Source organism: Seriola lalandi, unplaced genomic scaffold, assembly GCF_002814215.2.
Source record: "Seriola lalandi dorsalis isolate HSWRI2012SDOR001 ecotype SW California unplaced genomic scaffold, Sedor1 jcf7180002054325, whole genome shotgun sequence".
In the NCBI taxonomy this organism is placed as follows: domain Eukaryota; kingdom Metazoa; phylum Chordata; class Actinopteri; order Carangiformes; family Carangidae; genus Seriola; species Seriola lalandi.
Window position 1 is genome coordinate 39,170 of NW_019524878.1, and position 25,839 is coordinate 65,008.

General features: G+C 40.3%; 1 protein-coding gene across 2 annotated transcripts; it reads left to right on the plus strand.

The window, feature by feature from the left end:
• Nucleotides 1–25,432, plus strand: tmtc3 (transmembrane O-mannosyltransferase targeting cadherins 3). Of its 2 annotated transcripts, XM_023407024.2 has the most exons (15): nt 1–153; nt 928–1,141; nt 1,472–1,690; nt 5,104–5,203; nt 9,350–9,465; nt 9,783–9,955; nt 13,816–14,068; nt 15,889–16,037; nt 16,935–17,055; nt 17,203–17,314; nt 18,844–18,947; nt 20,017–20,186; nt 20,759–20,985; nt 22,375–23,157; nt 23,677–25,432. In XM_023407024.2, exons 2-15 carry the CDS (start codon nt 953–955, stop codon nt 23,679–23,681), a joined length of 2,721 nt encoding a protein of 906 aa, XP_023262792.1. In that variant the 5' UTR covers nt 1–153; nt 928–952; the 3' UTR covers nt 23,682–25,432. The 2 variants fall into 2 exon arrangements, with proteins under 2 accessions (XP_023262792.1, XP_023262791.1); XM_023407023.2 differs by having other exon boundaries at nt 22,375–25,432.
• The last annotated feature ends 407 nt before the right edge of the window (nt 25,433–25,839 follow it).

Sequence of the window (25,839 nt, forward strand, 5' to 3'; positions counted from 1 at the left end):
ACCTCTGAACCGGAAGTGAAAGTGATGATGTGTTAGGGCTAGCTTGCACAAGTGGAATGCCGCTTGCTGAATTGCGTGCAACGTATGTGTTTGTAACCATCCCAAGTTTCTGAAATCCCCTCTGCTGTCACCGCCCGCCCTGCTACAGACACGGTGAGTAGGAAATTCAAGGACCTAAAAAATACATCTGCGTTCACTGTATCTGGCTTACAGACTGGTATCAAGCTAGCTAACATTAGCTGCTAAGTTAGCTTTGTCGTTAGCTAACGTTATGTTGCAGCAGCCAGTCTGAAAATATCAGAACAAGCTGCTTGAAGCTCTTAGTGCTCCTATATTCTCGCGATCGACCGGTAGCAATGCAGATTGTATTCATTTAATCAACACCCGCAGTTGGATAGCTCTTTAACCACTCTTGATATTCATTAGCAATGGTTTTAGATTGCTACTAAGGTACACCCTCCATCGCTTGTGCAACCAGCTGTCACTGTACTGGCGGTTGCTAGACTATGATTTTTTCAGCATGTAAGGTCATATCCCACCCGTTTTATTTTTTGGGTAGTTTAGCTGCCAGGTTATATTCCCCAAATTGTAGACTATAATAATCCACAGCCCTAAACAATAAAACAGGGTGGCAGATGATAAAGGTAGTAAAAGAGGGGGATAGTAGTGGCATAACAGATTTTAATCATTATAATGTAGAGGTAGTATTGTGACAAGGAAGCATGTTAAGAAGAGGAAAAGGAGAGTTGTGAAACACGGTTCTATTAACTTAATACACATGCCCTCTGGAGAGTTGCATTGTTGTAGGATTTACTGGTTGTTTTGAAGCTGTAAAACCAAACCCATCCATCTACATGACATGGTGCCTGTTTTACACATTTTGTTGTCAGCATTTTTAATGTCAGATCTCTTTGTTTTCCTGCCCAGTGATCAATGACGGCTTTGGCCAGCCATGGCTGTCGTGTCATGGAAGGAGATTTTACTTTTGACTGGACTGGTGGTGGGATGTTACTGGAACAGTCTGTCATGCGGCTTCGTGTTTGATGATGTCTCAGCAATCCTTGACAACAAGGACCTACGGCCCTCAACCCCTCTCCGCAACCTATTCCTCAATGACTTCTGGGGAACGCCCATGGCTGAGGTAAATAATAGTCCAGCGCACACCTCTCTGCTATATCGGTTCTTTTAGTTTACATTTACAAAAATCACATTACTGATAAAAGCTTACATGATGTTTCTCTAGTTTAGGATCAGATTTGGTTTATTTTCAGTTTTATTAAGGAGGTCAATGAAATATCCAGTTTATTTATCCAATGAAACTTGAAGGAATTCAGTTACAACCTCCTCAGATTAACTCGACTTTGAGGGTAATTTGAAGAATAACTCAAAAGCTTAACCAAATATTTGTCAGTTTTGAATTGTCTCTCAATTAGTCATATATATGACAGCATAAATGTGTGTCCCACTGCAGGAGCGGAGCCATAAATCTTACCGACCCCTCACTGTATTCACCTTCCGACTGAACTACCTCTTCAGTGAGCTGAGCGCAGCTTCGTACCATCTCTTCAATGTGGTTTTACACGGCGTAGTATGTGTGCTTTTCCTGCGAGTGTGCCGATTGTTCCTGGACAAGACTTCCAGCTTGGTGGCAGCTTTGCTGTTTGCTGTGCATCCCATCCATACTGAAGCTGTAAGTGTACATTTGCTGGGTGAATGCAAGTTATGTAATTCATGGTTTGTCAAAAATAACTTAAAAACCTTGACAAGATTAGATTTACATACTGAAATCACAGCGATTACTGCTGTTTTAAACTGAATCACTGACTTAAAGCGGAATATGTTTCTCTGCCAGAATGTGAGCACTGACTGAAATGGTATCAATGATATCATAACTTCCTTAATGTGATGTATTTCCTTAGAGATCCATCTTAACAGCAAAGTAATGAGCTAGCAGTTATGGAGAGAAATGAAGTTATGATGCTTGTTTGGCTTTTCACTTACACTCATGTGTGCAGCATTGGGTTACCACAAAAGACATGTCTCAATAGAAGTCCCTTCACTGAGTCCCACCAGTGTGGAAAGACCAGGAATGTTGGAGAAATGCACTGTAAGCATCAGTCTTGCAGTGCCGTTGTCCACACAATTACTATTACTATTGCACCATTCTCCTGTTTGACTTTCACCATCCACTTGAGCTTAAAAGTATGCAAAACATAACATTCCTGGTATCTTTCAAAACAGGCGACAAGCCAAGATAATCCTTAGTTCACAATCATCCATCTACAACTGTATAACCAATAGAGGGGCAGCACTCACTATGTCATGAAATGCAACCTTTCACAAATACATCGCACAAAATGGAGCCAATACATCAGGTCTGAAAACATTGGTCCTCCTGTTAAGATGAAAAGAAAACATAGGATTGAGGTCCAAAATGTACATAGACAGTAAGGTGTGAAAGTGTATAAGCCATGTGTATATGTACATACTGTACCCACCTTCACTGAACTGGGGAGGAGGATTAGGAAATCACTTGTGCGCAACACTGCTGTAACATCACTGCCTCTGCATTGCTCCAACATGCCCATCAGCTCTGTCTGCAGGGTGGAGCATCATAGTTAGACGGTGCCTCAGTTTTGGCACTTATATTGTTGGGTGTGTGTTTCCTCCACGGAATCAATACTAAAGCCACATAGTAAAGGGACTGCACTTGTATAGCACTTTTCTAGTCTTATTTACCATTCATAGTGCTTTACACTTGAAGCCACATTCACCCGTACGCCGTTGCATATGCATACAGCACTTTTCAAACACACCCACAATGTTACATCAGGGTTCATTATCTTGCTCAAGGAAACTTCAACATGCAGACTAGAGGAGCTGGAGATTGAACCACCGATCTTCTGATTAGTGGACAGGTGATTTGTATATTTTTTTAAAAGTAAAATAGTGACCAGGAGATGAAACAACTGCCCACATAGTATATTGTTAGATCCTGCTTAGGGTGTGACCGTACCTTATCCAAGACACCCCCTCCTCTGTTGTGGACCATGTTTAAGTACAAGCTATTAAGTCACTTATAAAGTGATTAATGCAATTGCAGTTACTGCAACTGTCATTTAAGTCCCCTCTTTTTTTTTTTACATCATTGGTTTTGAATATTTCAATTATTTTTAAAACTTAAAAAGAATCTTTTTGAAATTGAAAGTTAGTTCTTGCAGCTGTTTATCATGGATGTTATCGAGATCACAAAGTTGTGTGAACTTGATCGGAGACCAAAAACCTTTTTGCTATATTATATTATTGTTGGTCATTTTATCTCAATCTCACTCTCTTCAATAGGGCCTGTCTGAAAAGCCTCTTCCCCAATTAGGACTTGTAATTCATCCTATTCAGCGTAGCTGAACTGATGACCAGACAGGCCCTGACCAGAGCAGAAAAACAAAGAAAACATTCTGCTTCTTCGGGAGGAGTGCTACTGTTACACAGCATGCACCGCTGCACCAGTCTTCCTCATGGTGTTCTCTAATCTATGCAGAGACTCTCAGACTTCTTGAATGGAAACAATTTGCCTCACAAATGAGCCCTTAGAGTTACTCCAGCAAATGCCCTTCATGTTATCGCCGTCTGGAATCTCTCTGAACGGATCATTTGTTTTTGAGTTATGCTCCAAGCACTGAAGGTCCCTTCATGATACGTACGTACAAAGACTCCCTGTGTGTCCCCGTGTCATTCTCAGTGTCTTTTTTGGTTATCTGACTTTTTGAATGGAGGCTTCAGTTTTTTTAGTATCTCCAAGTACCTTCAAATACAACTTATTTAGTGTAGTCCACAACAGTATCTCAAGGCTCTAAAATGGCATTATAGCTAAGCGCTCACTGATAAGCTGTGCTCCATCGCTGTACACACAGCCACAGAACGGGAATAGTAGTCTGGGCAGTTCATCCAAATTGAACTAACTGTAGTCAGCCTTTCTACCATTCTGTTGAATAAGCGTTGATGAACTGAGGAGACAAGTTTAAGGCTGTCTATAAGCAGATGTATAGGCATGCTCCTTAGATTTCTTCCTTAGATTTCCTTGTAAGTTTGGAAATGTGCCTTCTTCAGCTCACCCTAATGTTAATGACCAAATCAGAGAAGATTCATTTGATAATGAAAACTGATTGCATAAAATAGGTTTAGACTTATTTAGATAAGGCAGATCTTTGCTATGTTTTACAGCAGTCAGTGTAATCAAATTAAAACATCGAATATAGGAGTATCCTTGTAGACAAATGGCCCCTGCATAGGAATTTGGGCACATTATCAAATGAGCTAATGCAGCAGTGTGGCTGCCTGATAACATAAGTGTAGGTAAGTACTGTGGCACTGTTTGTGCAGCGGGCTTCACAGACCCATTCAAAGGACTGATGTAAACTAGTTGCAGCTAAATGGGCAGCCAGTGAATTATTTCCTCTGCTACCAAGTGACAAATAGTAGGAAAGAATGAACAATGCATGTACCTTGTTTAATCTAGATGTTAATACCTTTTTCTAGGAAGTTGCAACCCTTTTGTAAATGCTTAATGTGCTCTTAAGGGATACACACTGGGCACATTAGACTCTTGCTTTGTGCAGTGCTGTGTAGAACCATTAGTGGGACCTTATGTGTGGTTTTAGGGTATGTCAGTGTCTTAAGAACTCAGGCCCTTTGGTTATGGTAGAAGTAAGAATGTTGTTTCTTCCACATGAGGGCAGTCATCATTTACACAAATGGCAGACGATGCTGTCAGAGAGCCCACTTTATCCTGGAATGTATTTCTGCTTGCAATCCATTCAGATGATTTACCTGAAAAAGCCTGTTTTCACAACTGGATTCAAGGACTTAAACATGCAGACTCAAGTTACTGCCAGTTGTGTATGTGTGTATTGTTTTCAAAGTGATTAGAACCGAGCTTTATTCTCTATATTGGTTTACTCAAGGTGTATTAGGAATATCCTGTTGTCGGATCTGCTCCCACACTTCCCCCACAGGTTAAGTAAATTAAGTCAGTTTTAAGAAAAGCTCTTACTAAATCTGTGTAGATTGGCTGAAATACTAACTGCTGTCACTCTTTATCATCAGGTCACAGGTGTGGTTGGCAGAGCTGAGCTTCTGTCTTCAATCTTCCTTCTGGCTGCTTTCCTGGCCTACACAAAATCAACAGGTGCAGACCACTCCATTGGTAAGTCTAATGTAGCTCAACTGGCTCTCACCTATTTACTGTGTGTGTCATGTACAAGATGTGCTGGCTTCATTTCATGTAGGGTTTTTATTTCACACGTGCACTCCCCTTAAGACATTGTAAACATTCAAGACGGAGGCAGGAAGCCAACTTGCGACCTCTTTGGAAAGGCCTTTAACAACGTTGCAGTCCTCATTCATTAAAAAGTAGAAATAGTCCACAGTCAAACGTTTGTATGAATGAGGAGGTTTATGGACACAGGAGGGGTTTGAACGAGATCAGACATCTGGCTCAGAGGGAAACTGTCATGGCTTAGTGCCAATTCAGTTTGCATTTTGAAAACTATATTATAACTAAATTATTTTTTTTATTGACATTCTGTCTTTCCGGAGAATAATTGCCAACATACTGGCTTCTGGTTGTCTACTGTAATTATATTTACACTTACAGTGTTCATTGTTAAAATTCTGATGCAGATTCACCTGTGTTTTGTACATTTCATATGCTTTTAACTGTTATGTAGTCAGTGTGTGGGAATTGTTGTTATTAAATACACATGTTTATGTGGTGTGTTTCTGTAATTGCACCCTGAGGAAAATTTTTATGCTGCAACACATGGCTTTTAGAGATGCACTGATCAATGGGCTGGCCAGTTTTCAGTGTGATCAGCTGTGATAGGTGATATGATCAGTCTCAAATATCAGATTCTGTGCCAATCAAATTTACACTCATGCGTCACATGATGGTTCACATCGTGCAACAGCACAAACGTAGCCCCACACACACACAACTTGCCGTCGCTGTGGAAGCTCTTCACCGTGAGTGAAGAAGACATAAATCACCAAATCTTTGAATTTGTAATATGTGTAAGGCCAAAGTAAGCCATGGAGGAACAACCATGAACACATTCAGAAAAACAAAGTTAATCAGACACATAAAAAACACCACCACCCTGCTGAACATGTCCAGTTTCAAGAGGCAAAGCAGCTAAAGCTAGTGCCACACAGCTTACCTCACTTGTGCATGACGTCTACCTCGCTGAACTGCTGCTGCACCTCGCACGCATGTGTCCACACCGCCAGTGTTGCTGCTGTGCCTTAGATAATGGCCATCAATAAGGAATAGTGAAGAGTTGTAACCAGAAAGCAGTCACATGATTTTTGTTTACCTTCATTCAGACAGATAGAGAGAAAGCGAGTTAATAGTCAATGTGTTATTATGGACATACAACTGAATTGTCCATTAAAAAAAGTCGGCCAAAATTGGAAATGGCAGGTCAGAAATCAAAATCAGCCAAGATGATTGCAATCGGTGCATCTTAATTTTATGCGCTAAACATGAAGAACCATTTATAACAGAAGCTTTCGAACTTTTAATAGGATTCAAATTGATTCAAATTGCTCTAGTCTTGCATTTACATTTCAGTGAAACAAACCAACAAAAGCCATGACATCAGGTCATGACAATAATTTAAGTCTCAACTAAAGGCCAACCATTACTAGATTTTTAAGATTGATTCTAACAGATTTGAAGGGGAGCCCTGGTGACCTTGGGATTGGGATGCCAAGCATGAGCTGGACTGTCCCCTGTTTACATCTGGCCTGAGGCCTTTATTGCATGTTATTCCTTATTTTTTTGTCCTCATTTCCTGTCTTCTCTCTAATGTCATTGTTCAAGGAACAAGGGCATAAAAATGCTCGAAAAATAAATCAGATAATGATATTTCAGCTGATTTTTTTTTTTTTTTTTTTTTTTTATGTAAACATGTATTGAGCAAGAAAAAAAAACTTTTCAAACCTTTCTGGTACAAACAACTTGATGGCGATACAGTTATTAAATTACCTCAGACATACAATGTCTACTGCATTTCTTTACTGCAATTACTAGTTAGTCAGCGGCCAAAATGTGCACTCATACCAATGTGTCTATAATGAGCTAAAATCACTTAATTATTAGTCATGCAGACAGATCAGTCAGGCTGTAGTTCCAACTTGTAAATTTGCATTGTGTTCATTCTTTGGTTTGACTCATATTGGTATAGGTTGTTGTGTTGGAATCACCTGCCAGGTGTCTGTTAGCACTGTTCCCCAGGCACCTGGCAACTCCTTTAAGCTGTGTCCCAATTCAGATGCCAGATCTTCGAAAGACGTGAGACTTGAGCCTTCTTTTCCTTCCTGAGACAGTCATGCCACACCGGGACCAAAATTAATGGTCTGTTCAGAGACTTCTCATTAATTCACAGTCAAATATTTCAAAGTTCATGACCAAAATGTGGCCCCTAATTGGCCAGCATCCACCCTGCTAACAGGAGCAAGCACAAGACCTAATGCCTGACATCCATTATTTTCACCCTGCAGTGGCTTTTTTCATTGGTCTATTAAAGTGGTATTTTTGAAGTGACTGATGACCAGGTAAGAGCGAACACCTGATTACATGATATCTAGCGACTTTACAGAAAGCTGCTTTTGTCTCAAGAGAAGCAGTCAAGAATTTGCCAAATCGGAATATAATGGATGTGTGTCACAAACTGGTTCAATTAATGTGACAATAAGGGTGATCACACAAAGCTATACTATATAACTAAAACATAACACAAGCAATGAGGTTTGGAAATCAGCAAGTTTAGTCATGAAAGTGGTGTGTGTATGAGTGGTACATGCACTGTGGCGGTGTTGTGTGTGCAAAAGCAAAACACATGGATGTCAGCAGATGGAAGGGAGAAGAGCGAGCACACGGGCCAACCTTTATACTCTGGAAGGCCCAGGTGAACAGCATCAGCTGACGACTCCCCCATGCCGACCCAACTGCCTGCCAATGTTGGCAAGGACAACCTCCAAGACAATGGGAGGGGCATCACACCCCCCCTCTTAAGATCAAGGTTCCACCTTGACATCTGAAAACAAGTCAAAAGACAATACCATAATGTTATAAAATATTATGTCTTACATTCCCTCAGTTTAAACACTCAACTACAATGGCCATTACCCAAACCCATACAGCAACCACTGCTACCCAATCTTACTAGCTCTGATCCCCCACCCAGCAACCTTGGATCCAGAGGAGCAATTTAAGGATGAGAAACAGCTAGCAGAACAGGGCAAGTGAATTGCAGGTAACAAGTCACATGATGAGTGCATACTAATGGCATTGTCTGTATACACCCATAAGGAATAATGTAGAACAGTATTTGCATTTTCCCCAAGAACACAGGAAAGTGAGGAGCAAGTTCAACCATTGACCCAAAGTGTGTTATCAAATTCTTGCTCAAAATGAGCACCAAAGCTCATCACGAGTGTCCAACAAACCATGGCCTGCAGCTAGACAAAGCAAATTAATTGCCCTGCCTTCACAAAACTCCAGCCTCCAAACACACAAAACTGAAATTAACATACAGCACTACCCCAAAGTAGCATACCCAAAGGTTCCTCCAAAACCAAAGGCTCACTAGGCAACCAAATTGCCCCAAGGCATACAACAAAAGGAACCAAGCTACAACAAAACTCAAACAAAGCATGAGCTGTAGTGCTTATGTTTACAAAGCTACCAGGCCAAACTACAAACATGTGAAGGATGGAGAATTTTCTCCCTGCAATTATTCTTCAACCCTAGTCTTCGGACAGGTACTAGTGGTGGGTACTTATGCACTGATTCCACCAGGACCAAAAAGGCAACCAGAAACTGGCGACCCTCTAGAAACCAGGGAAATGGTCCGAAATCCTGGTCTTAACCCATGTTCTCCACCACACTAAAGCGAAAATAATAAACTGATTGGTCTACTGTTGAGATCAACCACTTCATACAAAGGGGAAGCTTGGCTCCAACAAACTCAAATGTAGCTGTGCTCACCCAAAGCTTACGCATAATAAAGCTCAAAATGGGTTTGCAAGGCAAAATAATTAGGGACGAATGCTGCTCCCTTCCAACATCCACCAAAACTAACTCCACAAAACTAGAGCAACCGGTCTAACCAACAGTATGAAAAAAAAACTTGGCGTGACAGTCCCAAATACTTTAACTACTACACACAAGACTCCCCCATGCCAACCAACTGCCTGCCAATGTGGGCAAGGACAACCTCCAGGACAATGTTGTATAAATGTTGTACATAGTTTGTCTGTAATTTATGTATATTGTTCCAATTTTCAGTTTGGGCTCCCATCGCTTTGACAGTCGTTCTCGTGGCTGCAGCGACACTGTGTAAGGAGCAGGGAATCACTGTCGTCGGCATCTGCTGCGTCCATGAAGTGTTCGTTGCACAAGGGGTAAGGCTCCCTAATCTTGGCTGGCTTTTTGCAATAGGCTTTGTCTAAGCATAAGCTGAGAGGTAGCGTTAACAAGCAACAAGCCTTTTTTAACAGTATATCGGACAGATACATTAGACATTCATATTGAACAAAACACTAAACGCTGGCAAAATGATTTTAAAAATGTTTTACATCAAACTCTAAAATCACAAAGGAATAGTCATTTAGAGTTTAAACATTAGTGGAATTTAAATCTGAAAGTGTGTATGAATCCTTTACACTATAATGTTGAGTTTATTCTCCCTCCCTGTCTTTCTCCCTCTTCCTGCTCTCAGTTTACCTTGCCCATGCTGTTGGACACACTGCGGCAAGTCCTGCAGGGTAAAGACGGTTTCCCCTACGCTGTCCTGCAAACTCTGCTGAAGCTCATTGTCCTCATCATCAGCACCCTGCTGCTCGTCATCATCAGAGTCCAAGTCATCCAGTCTCAGCTTCCTGTCTTTACCAGGTAGGCAGTGGTATCCCATCATTGGCAACACAACGCTGCTCAATCTATCAATCAACTTTAAATGCATAGCACTTTTCATAAATAGTTAGTGCAGTTCAAAGTGACGACTGATAAGCTCAAAAAAAGGACAAATCAAGTAAGAAAGCAACAATGAGATAGAATAAAATACATTTTAAAAGCTTTAATAACATGCGCAAAAAAAAAGTGAACAGAATAAAGTGATTAACTAAAAACTTTATTTAATTAAAAGCCAGGCTGAAGTGGTACATTTTGAGTTCGTTTAAAAATTTCAACACTTCCGGCTGCTCAAGTTGCATCTGTTTCACAACCTTTAAGGCAACTTCTCCCTTATTTTGTTGACCTCATTGGGCTTTATTATAATATAAGGAATTGATTTGTATTTTATTACAAATATACTAAAAGCACACTATTTCATATAGACTTTTATTGCTCTGAAAAGCATGAAGTGATTATTTTTAGGATGATAATAATTTTTTTTTAATGGGTTGTAGTAAAATCTTCAATTTGGACCAGTTTTTAAAAAAGTGCAGCTTTAGAGCTGCTGCATCTTATCTGCACAAAAGGAAACGACATTTGTAGATACTAAAGGGCAGTGGAACACACTAACATCATGATTTGAATGTAAATGGATTGCATGATTATATAAACACATTATACTAGTCTAGTTCTTTATTTATTTCAGATTATGTAATAGTTTACATAATGTCTTTATTTATTTGATTAAAGTAGAAAATCTTCCCATGGCTTCTCACTTCCTGCAGCTGAAGGCTGTGACTGAAAGGCGTAAATTTATTTTCCAGTGCACACAGGGCTCTGCATGAAAGTGAATATACATGCATACATTTGCATTGTAGTTATTCTTATTCAGTGTTGCTCTCATTCCTTGATCTCAAACACTGACAGCAACCATATTTTTTTTCAAACTTTTTGGTGCACATATGACTTCCACTAAGTTATGAGTATCCTTGATAGATACCGTGCCCCCTTAACACGGCCTGATATCCCCTTCAGGGAAATATGTGTGTGTGATATTTATGGTGTTGGCGGAGTTAAAGATGAGATTGTTATCACTGCGAAGGAATTTTTTGATAGGTCCACAGAGCTTGTGGAGAGCACGAGATCGCCTCTTGCTCACAACACTGTTCCTAATGATAAAGTAGCTTTGAGATGGGCGTGGAGCTCAGACTTTATTAACCTACGTAGAACTGCAACGGTAGCAAGTATCAAACACTGGTATTTTTAGTTTAGAAGCAAAGAGCTGAAAATCAATGTGTATATGTCTTTAAACTCAGTTTTTCATCAGAAGCAGCAAAAACCATAATCTGAAGTGTAAAGAGACAGATATCTGTACATCCTGTATGGAGGCATGGCTCCAATATTTAATCAACTTCACAAGGAGAAATACTGTACTTTAGATGAACTACATGACCAGTAAGAACACTATGCCAATGTCCAAAGGTTAATAGTTTGATTGAATTTAATTTAAACTATTTTGAAATTGACTGCACGCATAGACTCCACATAGACTCAATCTAATGGCATTTGCTTGTGAAGATAAAATTCCAGACAATTAGCCTAGATATGCTAATCCCCTCACTGTAATCCTGAAGCTGTCTCCAGATTGTCTGGGAGAAATTCTGCGTTCAAGCCATAACAATACCACATATTTCACCACAGATTATCACCTTCCCAGTCATGATTTGTGGTCCTCAGAACTAACTTACCTGCTGCACCAGAGAAGTTCAGATACAAATAGGGGCTAGTGGTGCTTAGCTTGAACACCAAAGAGAGATGGATCACGAGTTAAGGATGTGGCGTTGTCACACAGCAGCTGCGTAGACAAAACATGTGCATTGTGACTGCAGGATAAAGACGATATTCATTCACATTTTGGATCATATATTTTCATTATTGAAAAATTATTTTTGCACTGCTTGTAACAGAGTTTAAGTATGTCGACATCAGTTGGTTATTTGGTTGTCCATCTGACATCGGTACAGGCAAAACACGAGTTCAGAATCGGGGTCACCAGAGGTCGGATGAATCCCAGTGTTTTTGCCGACCCCCTGACAAGTATTCCTAAGTGAATAATATAAATAGACAACTTCTTTACTTTAGATATGCTAACAGACTTTTCTTTAGCGTTACTACAACAAAAACGGTATTGATTTAGCAAAACATTGAGATTTCATCTCCCAACTGGTGGTGTTGGGATTAAGGGTTGTTATGGGAAACTTTGGGGGCTCACCATGATGACAGAGTGTGAGGGTATCATGTACCAGATTAACTGTAAAAAAAATGTAAACAATGCATCAGCCTGATGCATTGAAGAGGAACATCCATAATCACTGAATGTTCCATACAATGTGATTTAAGATACCGATATGGACAGATGGATATAGAGATACAGATGTAGATATATATAGGTACCGTTTTTACAGTTCTACAAGAATACATAAAGTAGAACCGAATACTGCAGGTCAAAATGAAAATCAAGAGATTTGATATATAGTAATACGCCTACGTGCTTATTATGCCCCAGTCATCTCTTTGAGATGGATGAGAGAGAAGATCGCACTTCAGCTGGTCCAAAAGATACAGATACTATCATCAACAAATGTATAAAACTTAACCTGCAGAATTTCATGAGGTATGGTGAGCGTACATGCACCGTACACCTCGAATATCTCTTTATTGAGATGGATGAGAGCGAATACTATCATCAGTGGAGTTTGATGTGCTGTATCTGATATGGTGCAGTTGTCACCTCACAACAAGTATGTGAACCTACCAAGCAGCTGTGGGCCTTTCTGGTCGGAGTTTGCATGTTCTCCTCGTTCCTGTGTGGGTTTCTGAGGTGCTCCGGTTTCCTCCCACGGTGCAAAGACATGCAGGTTTAACTGCCTGTAGGTCTTGAATGGTTGTCTATATATGTCAGCCTGTCCAGGGTGTTCCCTGCTTCAGCCCAGTGTCAGCTGGGATTGGCTCCAGACCTGCCACCAACCTAAAAGGATAAGCAGTGTAGCTAATGAATGGACAGATAGATGGATATCAGACTGCAGACTTGTATGTTTGTCAAACCTCCTATTTTCACTGTAAAATAAGACTCATTATATCTACACACTATAGCTCCTAAACCACTGATAATCAAACTCTTTAATCAAATTCTGGACCTCAACACATTCCAACACCATGTAATATTCTCACTAACCTTTCCTCTCTACGACAGCTGATAATTTTCTATCCCACAGTACGGTTTCATGCACTAGGCCATGGTCTTGGTAAAAAGCCATTCTGATTAGCTACAAGAGTCTATAGAGACTATACACTATTAAAGGCCACACAGGTGAAAATTTCATTCCAAATGAGATTTGAGGGAAACTATATCCGAGGTGGAAATATTGTAAGGTGGCTGTGACTCACTGACTGTGAGTTTACACCCGACTCTCCACACCCATGTGGTCCCTTAGTTCTGCTCAGTTTTCAGGACAGCAAAGTGAGCTAATTAAATTTCATACATTTTCTATATGTTGTGTTCTATTATGACAAGTTTTCTACTTTCCAAGTTTTTATCATGCTGCAATTGTGCTTTTCTTAAACAGACTACTGAAAGCTAAAATAGCATTTTTGCATGTACTTGACTTGTTCGGTGTCCACGTTAAAACAAATGGGACAAATAATCTGCACTCGTTTCATATTGTCATCATTATTACAAGTCTTTAATAGTGTGGTTTTTCATTGTTTTTCTCTTTTCCTCACAATCATTTTTTACCATCCCCTGCCCTATCCAGTTTTATTGGTAAAAATTAACTTTTTTTTTCTTCTGTGTCCTCTTGTAGATTTGATAACCCAGCAGCAGTCAGCCCCACTCCCACAAGACAACTGACTTTCAACTACCTACTTCCTGTGAATGCATGGCTTCTGCTGAATCCCTCAGAGCTCTGCTGCGACTGGACCATGGGCACCATCCCCCTGGTGGAGTCGCTCCTCGACCTCCGTAACCTGGCCACACTGCTGTTCTACTCCTTCCTGGCCCTGCTGGCGTACCACAGCCTGCGCTACAGACACAGCTCTGCCAAGACTGTCATCATGGTGAGAGGACGACGTTTGGGCAGATGTCACATGTATGGTTACAATTTACATATAGTTAAAGTGCAGAAGTGTCACTGCTGCATTGGTTAGCATGCTGTAGTTGTGGGTGAGAGAGTCGCTGTTGTTAATTTCAAAGGTATGATGTGGGGGAGGCAGCATGGGTTGGCACAGGGTGTTATGGGAAAGTGAACAATGTAAGACTGGTGTGCCACATAGCCAACTACATATTGGACCCCCTTTGATTTGGGAGAACACCACAAGATTCTTGAATTATTGGTTGGAAGCACGACATGGCTCCGCCAACTGTCTTTATACCCAACTCAAGTTGTACATCGTTTCCTTCCCTGTGAAACAAACGAAGGCTTTCAAATCAAAGGAGGTTCTAGTATTTGGTATTATTGATTACCCTCTAGTACTTTCACATTAAAAAGGTCCTTTGTTCTGTAAATTCACTACAAAGTATTCAGATCAGGCAGAACAGCTTCATCAGATGTCAATAGTTTAGAAAGGGGAAAAAAAAAAAAATAAACTCCTTTTGTGTCTTTTACCCAATGGCTTCACTAAGGCCATTAAATAAAGTGGTTCCTCGTGTTTCACAGGAACAACAAATAATGATACTTTATCCTACTAAATTGGGTATTGGATTAGCTACGATTTGCTTGAGACAGATTTTTATTTCCATAGTAGCCTGTTTCCCATTGTTAAGGTTTTCACCGTTGTTGTTCACGTTCTGGTTTTTTATTGACAACATGATTCCTGTGACGTTCTCTTCATGACATTGCTGAATCAGTAACTGAGGATAAAATCAAGATTGCACGTCATGATTATCTTCATCAGCTTAATCATAAAATCAAATAAATTATTTTTAAATTTGGCAAACAAGTAAATAAAATAATAAAAATAGGCTACAAAGACCATCACAAATGAAGAGAGATAAAACATCTTTAAAGGAATGAATGAGCGCTAATTGTTCATTGTGGCACAGATACAACTTAGCATCTGTTGTGCAACAGGCCCATGGCTCTCGTACTTAAAGGTCAGTAAACTTCCTCACAGTATTGCTCTTAGCTTCAGTCTTAGAAAAGGGGACCACAAATCAACACAAATATTGACCTTTGTAGTGTTTACTCTGCTTTGTTGAGAGCATTTTGGAATATGTTGCATAACAATATCATACCACATCAACATACATAGAATCATTGCCGCTGTCTCATGTGGCATGAGACACATTAAACAGAACAGTTGTTTAGTGAGGAGCCCTGCTGTTACCCTGGATTGCCTACAGTGTGGTGGCTGCTGGCTCTCCACTGAGCTGCAACTGACCATTACTTTCATACTTCATTTCTTGAATAATTGCTTATTTGTCTAAAAAATGTCGGACGATGGTGAAACATGCCCCTCAGTATCTATCTGAATATTGCCAGTTTTGTCCCACCAACAGTCCAAAACCCAAAGACAGTCTTCTATGACAATACATGGACTGAGAAAAACCACAAATAGTCACATTTGAAAAGTCTAAAGCCTTCAAATATTCTAATTTATGTCAATGAACAGCAGCAAATCCTGAGAAGTCAGGACTTATGAATTGTTGGTTTTGTGTTCGAAAAATAACTGCAATGTTTAATACAATATCAAAATAGTTGACAATTAATTCTCTGTCGATTGAGATATCGTTAATTTGACTAATCGTTTGAGTCCTAGTGCATCATTGTAATACTTTCTGCATGTTTCTGACACGTTTTAGGAAGATCTCTGAACTTTGCTATGTAGTTATGTCAATGCATTGAAATCTGAAGTCATTTTTTTTGTCTTTCTCTCAGGCCCTGTCTTTGATTGTCCTGCCTTTTATACCTGCGTCCAACCTCTTCTTCCCTGTGGGCTTTGTCGTGGCAGAGAGGGTGCTGTACGTGCCCAGTATGGGCTTCTGTGTTCTCGTTGCACACGGGTTTAAGATTGTTTCGCATAAAGGGTGAGTGCTCATCCAAAATTGTGTTTCGCCCTTATAATGTTACAACAAGAAGCTGTAATCTGTCTGTCATTCCTAACAGTCAAAACAAATTGCTCACACCCCTGTGCCTCAGTGAAACATGAATACACACGTCTATTGCTGTGATCGCATTTTGAACTAGGCAGCTGTTACTACAATGTCAAGGGTTACTCTAATTTAGTGTGGCTTCAATTTTGCCCTTTATTTTGTAAAATAAGTTGCAGTTATTACATATACAAAGCTCTTGATATTAAGACCACAGGGCACCCTTATACAGATGTATGTTAACTATGATAACTATGTCTGAATGTGATATTATTGCTGTCATTGTTGTATGGCATGGCTCAGGTTAAACCCCTTTGTAAAACATGAACAGATACATGAATGCCATAGAATCTATCTATTATTATCTAATTTGACTGTCAATCAAAATAATAAATAAAAATTCTTGAAATAAATAACACTTCCTACACAAGCTGTCCGAACACTAGTGCTGCCGCTCAAAATGACAGCCTTCTACACTGTACACATTGCCTTTCCAGTGTAAAATATTGCTGACATTTTGCTAACAGCTAATGTTTCATTATTTCCCAGCAATAAATTCTTCTTTGCCACTCTAAAAAAGTAGTATACAGTGCAACTTCCATTGTAGGCGGAGAAGAAGAATTGATTGATCAGGGTGTGAAACTACAGAGTTCATTAATAAATGACATGGTATCGGGTTGCTGCATAGACTCCAGTACTCCCCCGACACCTGATACTAGCATTGGAACGACTCTGCCTTATATTACTCACTTAAGTGTTTAATGTCAAATGTGAGCAATTTGAAGTTTTTGGTTTATTGTATCAGCAAATCAAATTTAACTCTTTCCATTTCAGTCACTTGAAGAAGATTTCCTGGTTGATGATTGGAGTGCTCTTAACTACGCATGCAGTGAAAACCTTTAACAGGAATTGGGACTGGGAGTCAGAATACACTCTATTCACGTCTGCCCTGAAGGTAAGATGGAAAGAATCAAGTTAGCATTGCCAGAATATCTTGGCCCATCCTGCCAACACATCCTTCATCACCTTGTGATAAAAAGCCTGATCTTCCCTAAATAATATGATGGATCTGTCATGTTTCTGAAACCGTCTGCCACTTCAGGTAAACAAGAACAACGCCAAGTTGTGGAACAATGTTGGCCACGCTCTAGAGAATCAAAATAATTATGCCAAGGCACTGCGGTTCTTTCTCCAGGCCACTCGTGTTCAGCCAGGTAAGAAACATAAATCATGACAACATTTTTGACATTTTGGTATCGCACATGTAATGAAAAAAATTCTAGCAGACTTTTCAGATTACTCTAACAAGGTTAAAGGGGACATGTGATTTGTTTATTTTCACATGATGTGTTGCTTTCGGCGGGATACACAGTGCACTTGTAATGTTGTGACTAATTTAATCAACCCTTTTCTTGTTGAGTTGTGAAACAAATGCCTTTTTAAGTGCATGTCAATGTTAGTCAGGGTCTGCTTGTATTTGCCAGTGCGGTTTTCCTGTGCTTGTTAAGATGTGACTACAGAAACGACTAAATTACACGTACAAGTGCAGTTACATGAGTGACTCATTCTCCTCTGCGAGTTCTCAGCTCAGCAACATGAGGAGGCTTACAGAAGTAAAGAATGCCAGAAAGTCGCTGCCTGTGTTACTGCATCAGTCACTTAAATTGTAAAATTATGTAATGCATAATAGTAAGGGAAACAATTTCCTTAACAACACAAGACATTGTACTATCACCTACAAAAATGCAGGGATACAGTATTGTAAAATGTTTCTGTTAATGTCTCCACTCCTCTGTTAGTTAAGGCTCTGATCTCTTATGAATCCTACTGTATAAAGTGAGCACACTCTTCAAAGAGGCCAAACAAAGGCCATTGTTTATTGTTCACAGGATCACTAATAGCTTCCACCAACGCAGTAGCTAGTTTCCCTGTGGTCCACAATGGAACAAGAATAAAATGGACAGGAAAAATGTAAAATGTGGCAAAAATGAGAGGAAATGGTTTATTAATAGATTAATACAAACCAAGGAAGAAATAAAACTACATCTAGAAATGTAAGAGGGTATTCTGTGTAAGAGTGAAGCTGAATGAGTCGATTTTCCAGGGATCTCAAGGGTGATGAAATAAACTTCAACACTCATATAGTATTACTTAACTTCTAATTCAATTATAAATCCAGGGGTTTTTATGTTCATATATTTCTTTTGGATCTTTTTTTCATCGAAACTTCTCTCCACACATGTTTAACATACAGGTTATTGTTTGATGATGCCATTAATTATAATCTTAGAACTCGTGACCGCATGCACCTGACAAACCTATACTCAACTCGTACTTAGTTTTAATGAAGAACATGTGCAGTTAGAGCCACTCCCGGTGATTTCCGTTTTACTTCATTGCTTATTTTTCAGGAAGTCTGTTGTCAGCTGAGACTTGTATCCTCAAGATTAACAATGTAAACACATTAACCTGATAAGGATTTCCTGTTATGCTAATCATCAAGCGTCAGCTTTGCTTGACCTGACTGACCCCTTTTCAACACTTCACTTTTCTTAGTCGTTCCCAGAAGGTTTACAGTGATTTCAGACTCTCGTAATTCATACTTAACATTAGCTGAGATATTAGTGTAATGTTAAAACAAAGCTAAGCTGAAGAAACGGTGGTTAAAAGGGTCAGTAAAGGTAAAACTTGACTTTGTTTTCTCTGTTGCCTTTCCTCATACTCCCTAAAATGTATTTTGCAGATGACATTGGTGCTCACATGAATGTTGGAAGAACCTACAAGAACCTGAACAAGTCCAAAGAGGCAGAAGATGCCTACTTGGTTGCCAAATCCCTCATGCCACAGGTATCATGTTGTTTCATGTCGCAGACAGTCGACGATGTTCGGAGCCAGGCTAAAGTTCAAACATGAACTCTTCATTCATCAATCAGGCGAAGCGACAATTCTTGGCTTCTGGCCATTCATATATTTTCCTGCTTCCATCTGTGCACTTGTTATTGATGCTGTGGCAGTGCGGCGCGTTGTAGGTGGAGTTTAACACCTAATGGCAGTGGATTTCATGATCCACAACAAGCTATGTGTTTAGTATCTATATATGATGTAGCGAACATGGTTTTGGTTGTAAAATTGCCAACAACAATCCTTGCATGAGCAGCTACGTGTTGTCTAACCACAAAATATATCGGTTTATCTCTATAGAGCTGCCTTTTTCCTCATTGTCAATAGCCGCTTTTATACAGCCTGTTCATGGTGGGATTGTTGCCCCCTTTACTCCACCTTGTCGTTCTGTACGAAAGGTACCACAGTAAGCCAGCACCAGAGGTAGTCACAGATCAACATCCGTGTAAAAGCGAAAGCCTACAAGGTGGAGACACTATTGTTTAACACATCATGTCTCTATGTAACATCGCACATAGCGGTGGCATCATGCTGGCTTTGTTTGGTTCAGTGTCAACAAGCAAAGCCGGCATAAAGGACGGTCTTCTTAACATCTATGTAGCGGGATCTCTGTTTAAAAAAGGAAATTATTATTGTTTGTGGGTGTAGGCATCTGTCTGTCATCGTCACTCTTGGCTACCAACTTGAATCAGGTCAACTGGCACATGCCATGGCACACATCAATTCAATACATGCCTATGGGCTTTTTTTGATATGCATTAAAATGTCACTTTTTAAAATCTTTAGTGGCAGCATCCTCCTTTACTTCTGACATTTATCAGTCTGATTACCAATATAGCAGCTGATGTCAGCATACAGCCGCCTCCACCACCACCAAGACTCCGTCCACAAATAGAGTGGTGATAGGCAGGAGGGTTGGCACATTAACATTGTCATGTTCCATTCCTTTTAATGCACTATAGTTATCAGACGTTCCCAAAGCAGTGAGACTATGATTTCTCTGATCACTCATCAGGTCATTCCTGGTAAGAAGTATGCGACACGTGTGGCCCCTAACCATCTGAATGTTTACATAAACCTGGCCAATCTGATCCGGGCCAACGAATCCCGCCTAGAGGAGGCCGACCAGCTCTACCGACAAGCAATCAGCATGAGACCAGACTTCAAACAAGCCTACATTAGCAGGCAAGATTTTTTAAATTTTCTACCCATCAGATTTCATGAGCATGATTTATCAATCTTCATTCTTCCCGCACATACAGTAGCTTCAAATGTTCAGTCTGTTATAGCTGGAGCACCCCAGCATGTCTTCTATTGTTTTTCCAACTTTCCAGTTTAGAGGGAACAAGTTACAAAATGCCGAATGATTCGTTCAGCCGCCTAGAACTGGCACAAAAAAAGTGGCCTCTTCATGTTGCAACACCAACAAGACCTTTTATAATTATACTGTACTGTCTACTGGCATTTCTGTTGAACAGTGTTTCCTTGTAAACTGATCTTATCTTTTGTTTGACCTTTCTACTGTGAGAGAAGTGCTATAGTGTTTTTAAGATGTCACTCAATTACTGCCTGCATTCAGGCAAGACGAAAAAAACATTTGCATAACTAGTCTGGTTTTTCTGGTATTTCTGGACAGGGTTTCCTATAAATCATCCATTATGTAAAATAATTATCATGCCATGATTCCTGATTTCTATGTGTGTGTTATTTTCATTGATTGGATTTTCTTCCATTTCCTTTTCTTTTTTTTGACGCAGAGGGGAGCTACTGCTGAAGATGAACAAGCTGACTGAGGCCCGGGACGCCTACCTCCGAGCCTTGGAGCTCGACCGCACCAACGCCGATCTGTGGTACAACCTGGCCATCGTCAACATTGAGATGAAGGACCCTTCAGAAGCCCTGAAGAACTTCAACCACGCCCTGGAGCTCAACCCCCGCCACAAGCTGGCGCTCTTCAACTCAGCACTCCTCATGCAGGAGTCTGGTGAGTTAGGTCCTGCCGGGTCTTGCAATGAGGAAGTGAATAGTTAAAAGCTAATCCATTCACAAGCTGAAGTGCAAATAGGGGTCAGCTTGCTAATGCAAAGGATTACTTGGCACTTCAAGGGCTTTTTTCTTTTTCTTTTTTTTATTATGTCAACTGTTATGAACAAAGGAAATAACTTGATACTACCTTTAGGGTGTGACCAGGTTCTTAAGAGTTTGCCCTTATGCTGAAATGAACCCTGCATGCACCGAGTTCATGGCCAAGTTTCTGTCCGGTCACACTTCAATGACTCCGAGAAAGAAAAAAAACATTATGGATGACACGTCTATTTCATTTTATGTAGGGTGGTTCCAACAAAATTAACAAAGAGGTGAGTCATTAAAGTAGCAATATATCTTGTCATCGGAGCTTGTTTTCTGTCACGCTCACCTCAGCACAACTCTGAGACCAGCCAACCTCTTAAACAGTGTCATCACAGGTGTAAAGCTTAGAGGCCCCTTTGATTGATGGACACTACTTATTACAGGATTAGTAGGATAGTGACATGTATTTATTTAAAAACAAGTATTTAAAAAAACACTCTTTAAATAATATTGCCCCACATGCTCCATTTTTGCCAAAATCATGCAGCTTGCTTCCTCCACTTTTCAGATTTTATTTTTCAGGCGACAGTTAGAGATTGTACATGTGAATGAACAACTCATATACATGTGATTTGATTGTTTTTACATACTGTATTCTCCAGGAGCTATTTATTTCTATAGTGCATTGTTAATACTCAGCTATCTCTCAGATGACAAATCAGATGACAGATACAGTTCAACAAAGGGTCACTTGTATGCTGCAGCACTACACACTGTGTATCCTTAATGGCCAGTACAAATGCTTTTTTGCTTTTTGAACGTTTGAACAGCTTTGTCAACTAATCCTTCTAATTTTTGATTTTCTGCAGGAAGTGGCCAGGTGCACACAGGTGTGCATGTGGGCAGAGCTCTAAGCATGCCACAAAGTATTCTCTTCTCATTCATCACATTCCTAAGTCCACTTCTTTTTTTCTTTTCTTTTTTTTTTTTTTTTAAATCACACCAGTTATGTCAAGATTTTATGGAGGCTTGCTTTGGGAGAGCTTTAAATTTTCTTAACCCAAAACAGAATCAGGTTCTGAACAACAGGTACACCAGCTTTTTTAGGATATATTCTCAACAAGGCAGGAGTTAGTTTTGTTTTTCACCAGATACTTTTCTTAAAGCACATTTTGGCCTTTGACATTAATTCCAAACATTAACCAGAATCCAGACTATAATTAACTGTAGACTGTGTGAATTAATATCAGTAGTGGATCATAAAAAAAAAAACTTTATACTTTGTCTCTGCTTCCTGTTGCAGGTGAGCCAAAGTTCTGGCCTGAGGCTAACCGTCGCTTCCTCACCTATGTGGAGGAGGAGCCTGACGATGCCAATGGCTACTTCAACCTTGGCATGCTGGCCATGGATGCCAATGAAAATGCAGCAGCGGAGCGGTGGATGCGTAAAGCCATTGGTTTGCAGGCCGGCTTCCGCAGTGCCCTGTTTAACCTGGCGTTGCTTTACTCTCAGTCCAAACGTGAGGTGGATGCTCTGCCTGTGTTGGACGAGCTACTGCGCTACCACCCAGAGCACATCAAGGGCCTGATTCTAAAGGGCGACATCCTCATGAACCACAAGAAAGACACCCGCGGGGCTAAAATCTGCTTCGAGCGCATCTTGCGGATGGACCCCACCAATGTGCAAGGCAAGCACAACTTGTGCGTGGTCTACTTTGAGGAGCGTGACCTGCCACGGGCCGAGCGATGCCTGGAGGAGACGCTGGCCCTGGCACCAAACGAGGAGTACGTGCGTCGTCACTTGAGCATTGTGCGAAGCAAAATGGCTGCCATGAGCGCAGCCGGGCAGCCACTTACTTCATCAGAGGGTGCCACTGTGACAGCTAAGGAGGAAAAGCCGAAGAGAGTTAGGGAGGGGGCGGAGGAAGTTGCTCAGGGTGAAGAGGAAGGGAGGGTTGCTGAGACTGTTGGAAAGGGGGCTGAGGATGACAAGAATGTGCGGAAATCCTCTGCAGAAAGCCTCGAAGGTGTGGCCGTGGACCAATCAGAGTCTTTGGACAGTAGCCAGTCTGACAAGCGGACTAAGGGTAAGTCCACTAAAGAGATTAAAGATATAGAGAAAAAAAGGGCAGCTGCCTTGAAGAGACTAGAGGAGATTGAGCGCATATTAAGTGGTGATTGACATTGTTGTAATTTATAGCTGGACTACTTTTATAGAGCTCTTTAATGCTCCAAGATAAGACTGCATTTTCCCCCTCTTAGAAATATGTATTCTTAATCAGTTGCCATTTTATTTCTTTTGATTTAATCACGTGTTTGCAGACCGCTCAGCATGGTCCTGCTCTAACACTAATCCTATAAAGAAGGGAAATGTTGATCTGCACATGAAACTCAACAATAAGCACAAAGCCAATTTGGGATAATCTATTTAAAGCTTATGGCAGATGTAGATGCCTATGTGTGTGCTTCATCTGAACGTGATTTCACATATCATAGTTATAAATATTTGTTTTGTTTTTCCAAGTGTAGTCATTGTTTATCACTGGATTCTTTTTTATCACTAAAGATGTGACTCACTCACTGTGTGTTATTGTTTTTAAAAACAGAATGATTGTATCATGGACAATTAAAGGAAATGACGTGGTCCCCAAGATTTCCTCCAGGCAGGATGATATCTGCAGAGTTTGTGCCTCTAAATAACCCAAACCACACAGAGAAAAATAACCTTCCTCACTACTTCAACACCAGGCTTATGTTCCCTTTCAACAATGTCTGCTAATCTTTATTGATCTCACCCGGCACTTCCTGCCACTACATCATCAGCCCCTGTGCTCACAGCTGCCTCAAAATTTCATTGTGATCCCATCTAAAAGACTGTTATCTCATTCCCTTGGTCACATTACCCCCTCAGATCTCCACGCCTGTCTGCCATCCTTCAGACACTACAGCCTCATTAGAGTTGATTTTTTTTTTTTCTCTCCCTTCCTCTGCTTTTCTTGGTAAACTGTCCATACACATGGCTTTGACCTGGGCAACACCCATTTTATGTGACGGTCAACAATGACGCACTTTCATCCTCAGCGTCAGGCTTCATCATGTGTTCTTCATTTTCCAAAGTTCCTTCCACTTCATAGGGGGAATTTTCACAGCACATTTGCAGAAAACAGACCTTCTCCTTCATCCTGCTCCACAGAGGAGATGATGTTTTAGTTTACTGGCACTAAAATATCATTGGGATGTTCCACATTTTCAAGTTTTTGTAGTAGCTGAATCGAAAAATAATCCCTCTGTAGTTACTACCACTGTTCAAAACTGCTACAGGCAAGTACACAAATTAAGACTTGAAAAGAAATCAGAGATGCACAAATGTCTCCTGCCCGTTTCCTCAGGCTTTTCTCACCATGACGCCACTATAAAACCCAGCGCCTGCTTGGCTGCTTACCAAGAGGTCTGATGATTTAAACAATATTCTCCTCTGATTGAGAGCACTTGAAGAAATAGGCCAATAACTGATCATCAAAACACTACTGTGACTGCACAAATGGTTAACAGCGTAGCCCCATCGGGAGCCCTGATAGTCAGTAACTTGACATGAGCAGACTTGATTGGGGCTGTGAGGCAGGTCAGCAGTGTCCAATTCATCACGCTCATTAAAAAGCAAATTAAGTGGAAGTGTTTCTTTCTTCTGAGCTGATGTTATTGTCTTCACAGCTCCCATGATGTTCCTGTTTTCGCTTCACAGTGCAATAATGTGTTTCAGTGCGATGACTCTGCTCAGTGCAATTCTTCAAAGTAGAATTAAGGAGAGAAGACTGATTACTGTAAGTTTGGAGCACTGTGGTGGTACTAATTAGCCTTGCTATGCATTGACCTTGTTTAGCCCTGATAATTCTATGTACATATATTTACAATGTACTTGTATCCAGTGTTATTTATTATTTTTATATGCACTGCAAATGCTGTAGATGTTTTTTTTTTTTCTTTTTTGGGGTTTACCAATGACAGTATGCTTTAAATTCATGGTGCATTATTTTGTCTCTACTAATTTTCAACATGTACTGTCACTTGTAAAACGTGTTATGTATGTTTTTCACCTTTAAAACGTGTCATTTTTCTTTTTTTTTCTTTTTTTCAAACAACCTGTCAGTGTGAAACATGTATGAAACATTCAACCAACTGCCTGTCTACCCCAAAACAAGTAGGTACAGCTTTGAATGAGGAAGCATTCAGTTTGCAACATTATTCTTTTTCACTTCATTTTGCTGAATGACTGGTTTTTGTACGATTTAAGATTTTTTTTTTTATGCAATAGCCCTTGGTGGTGGGGGTCTAGGTTATTAAATAAAGTGAGATGACAACTCATCACTTTTGTTCGACTGTGTCTGTTTACAACATGTGTGCAGTAAAACAGATGCCTGCTGGTAAGCCGCAGACGTATATGCTGATGAAACACATGCGTCGTTCACATCATGCCACAGGAGCATCGTGCCATCCTCTGCAGTATGTTAAGCCCAGTGGCAATCCAATTTTAAATCACAAATTGAGTTCCACATTGAAATCCAATGTACCAGGAGTATGCTGCTGTTAGCCCCTCTGACCAGTTGAATCTTCAGTGTAATGTTATTTAGAAACACACGGAATCTAATGCAACTTCCTACCCCCTGACATGATTTGCCTTTCTGCACTGGTGCAGTGACTGTGAAGAAATGTAAAGAAAATGAAAGGGTTTAGTTTGTTACAGTGTGTTTACTTTGCTCTAGCTGAGGCCT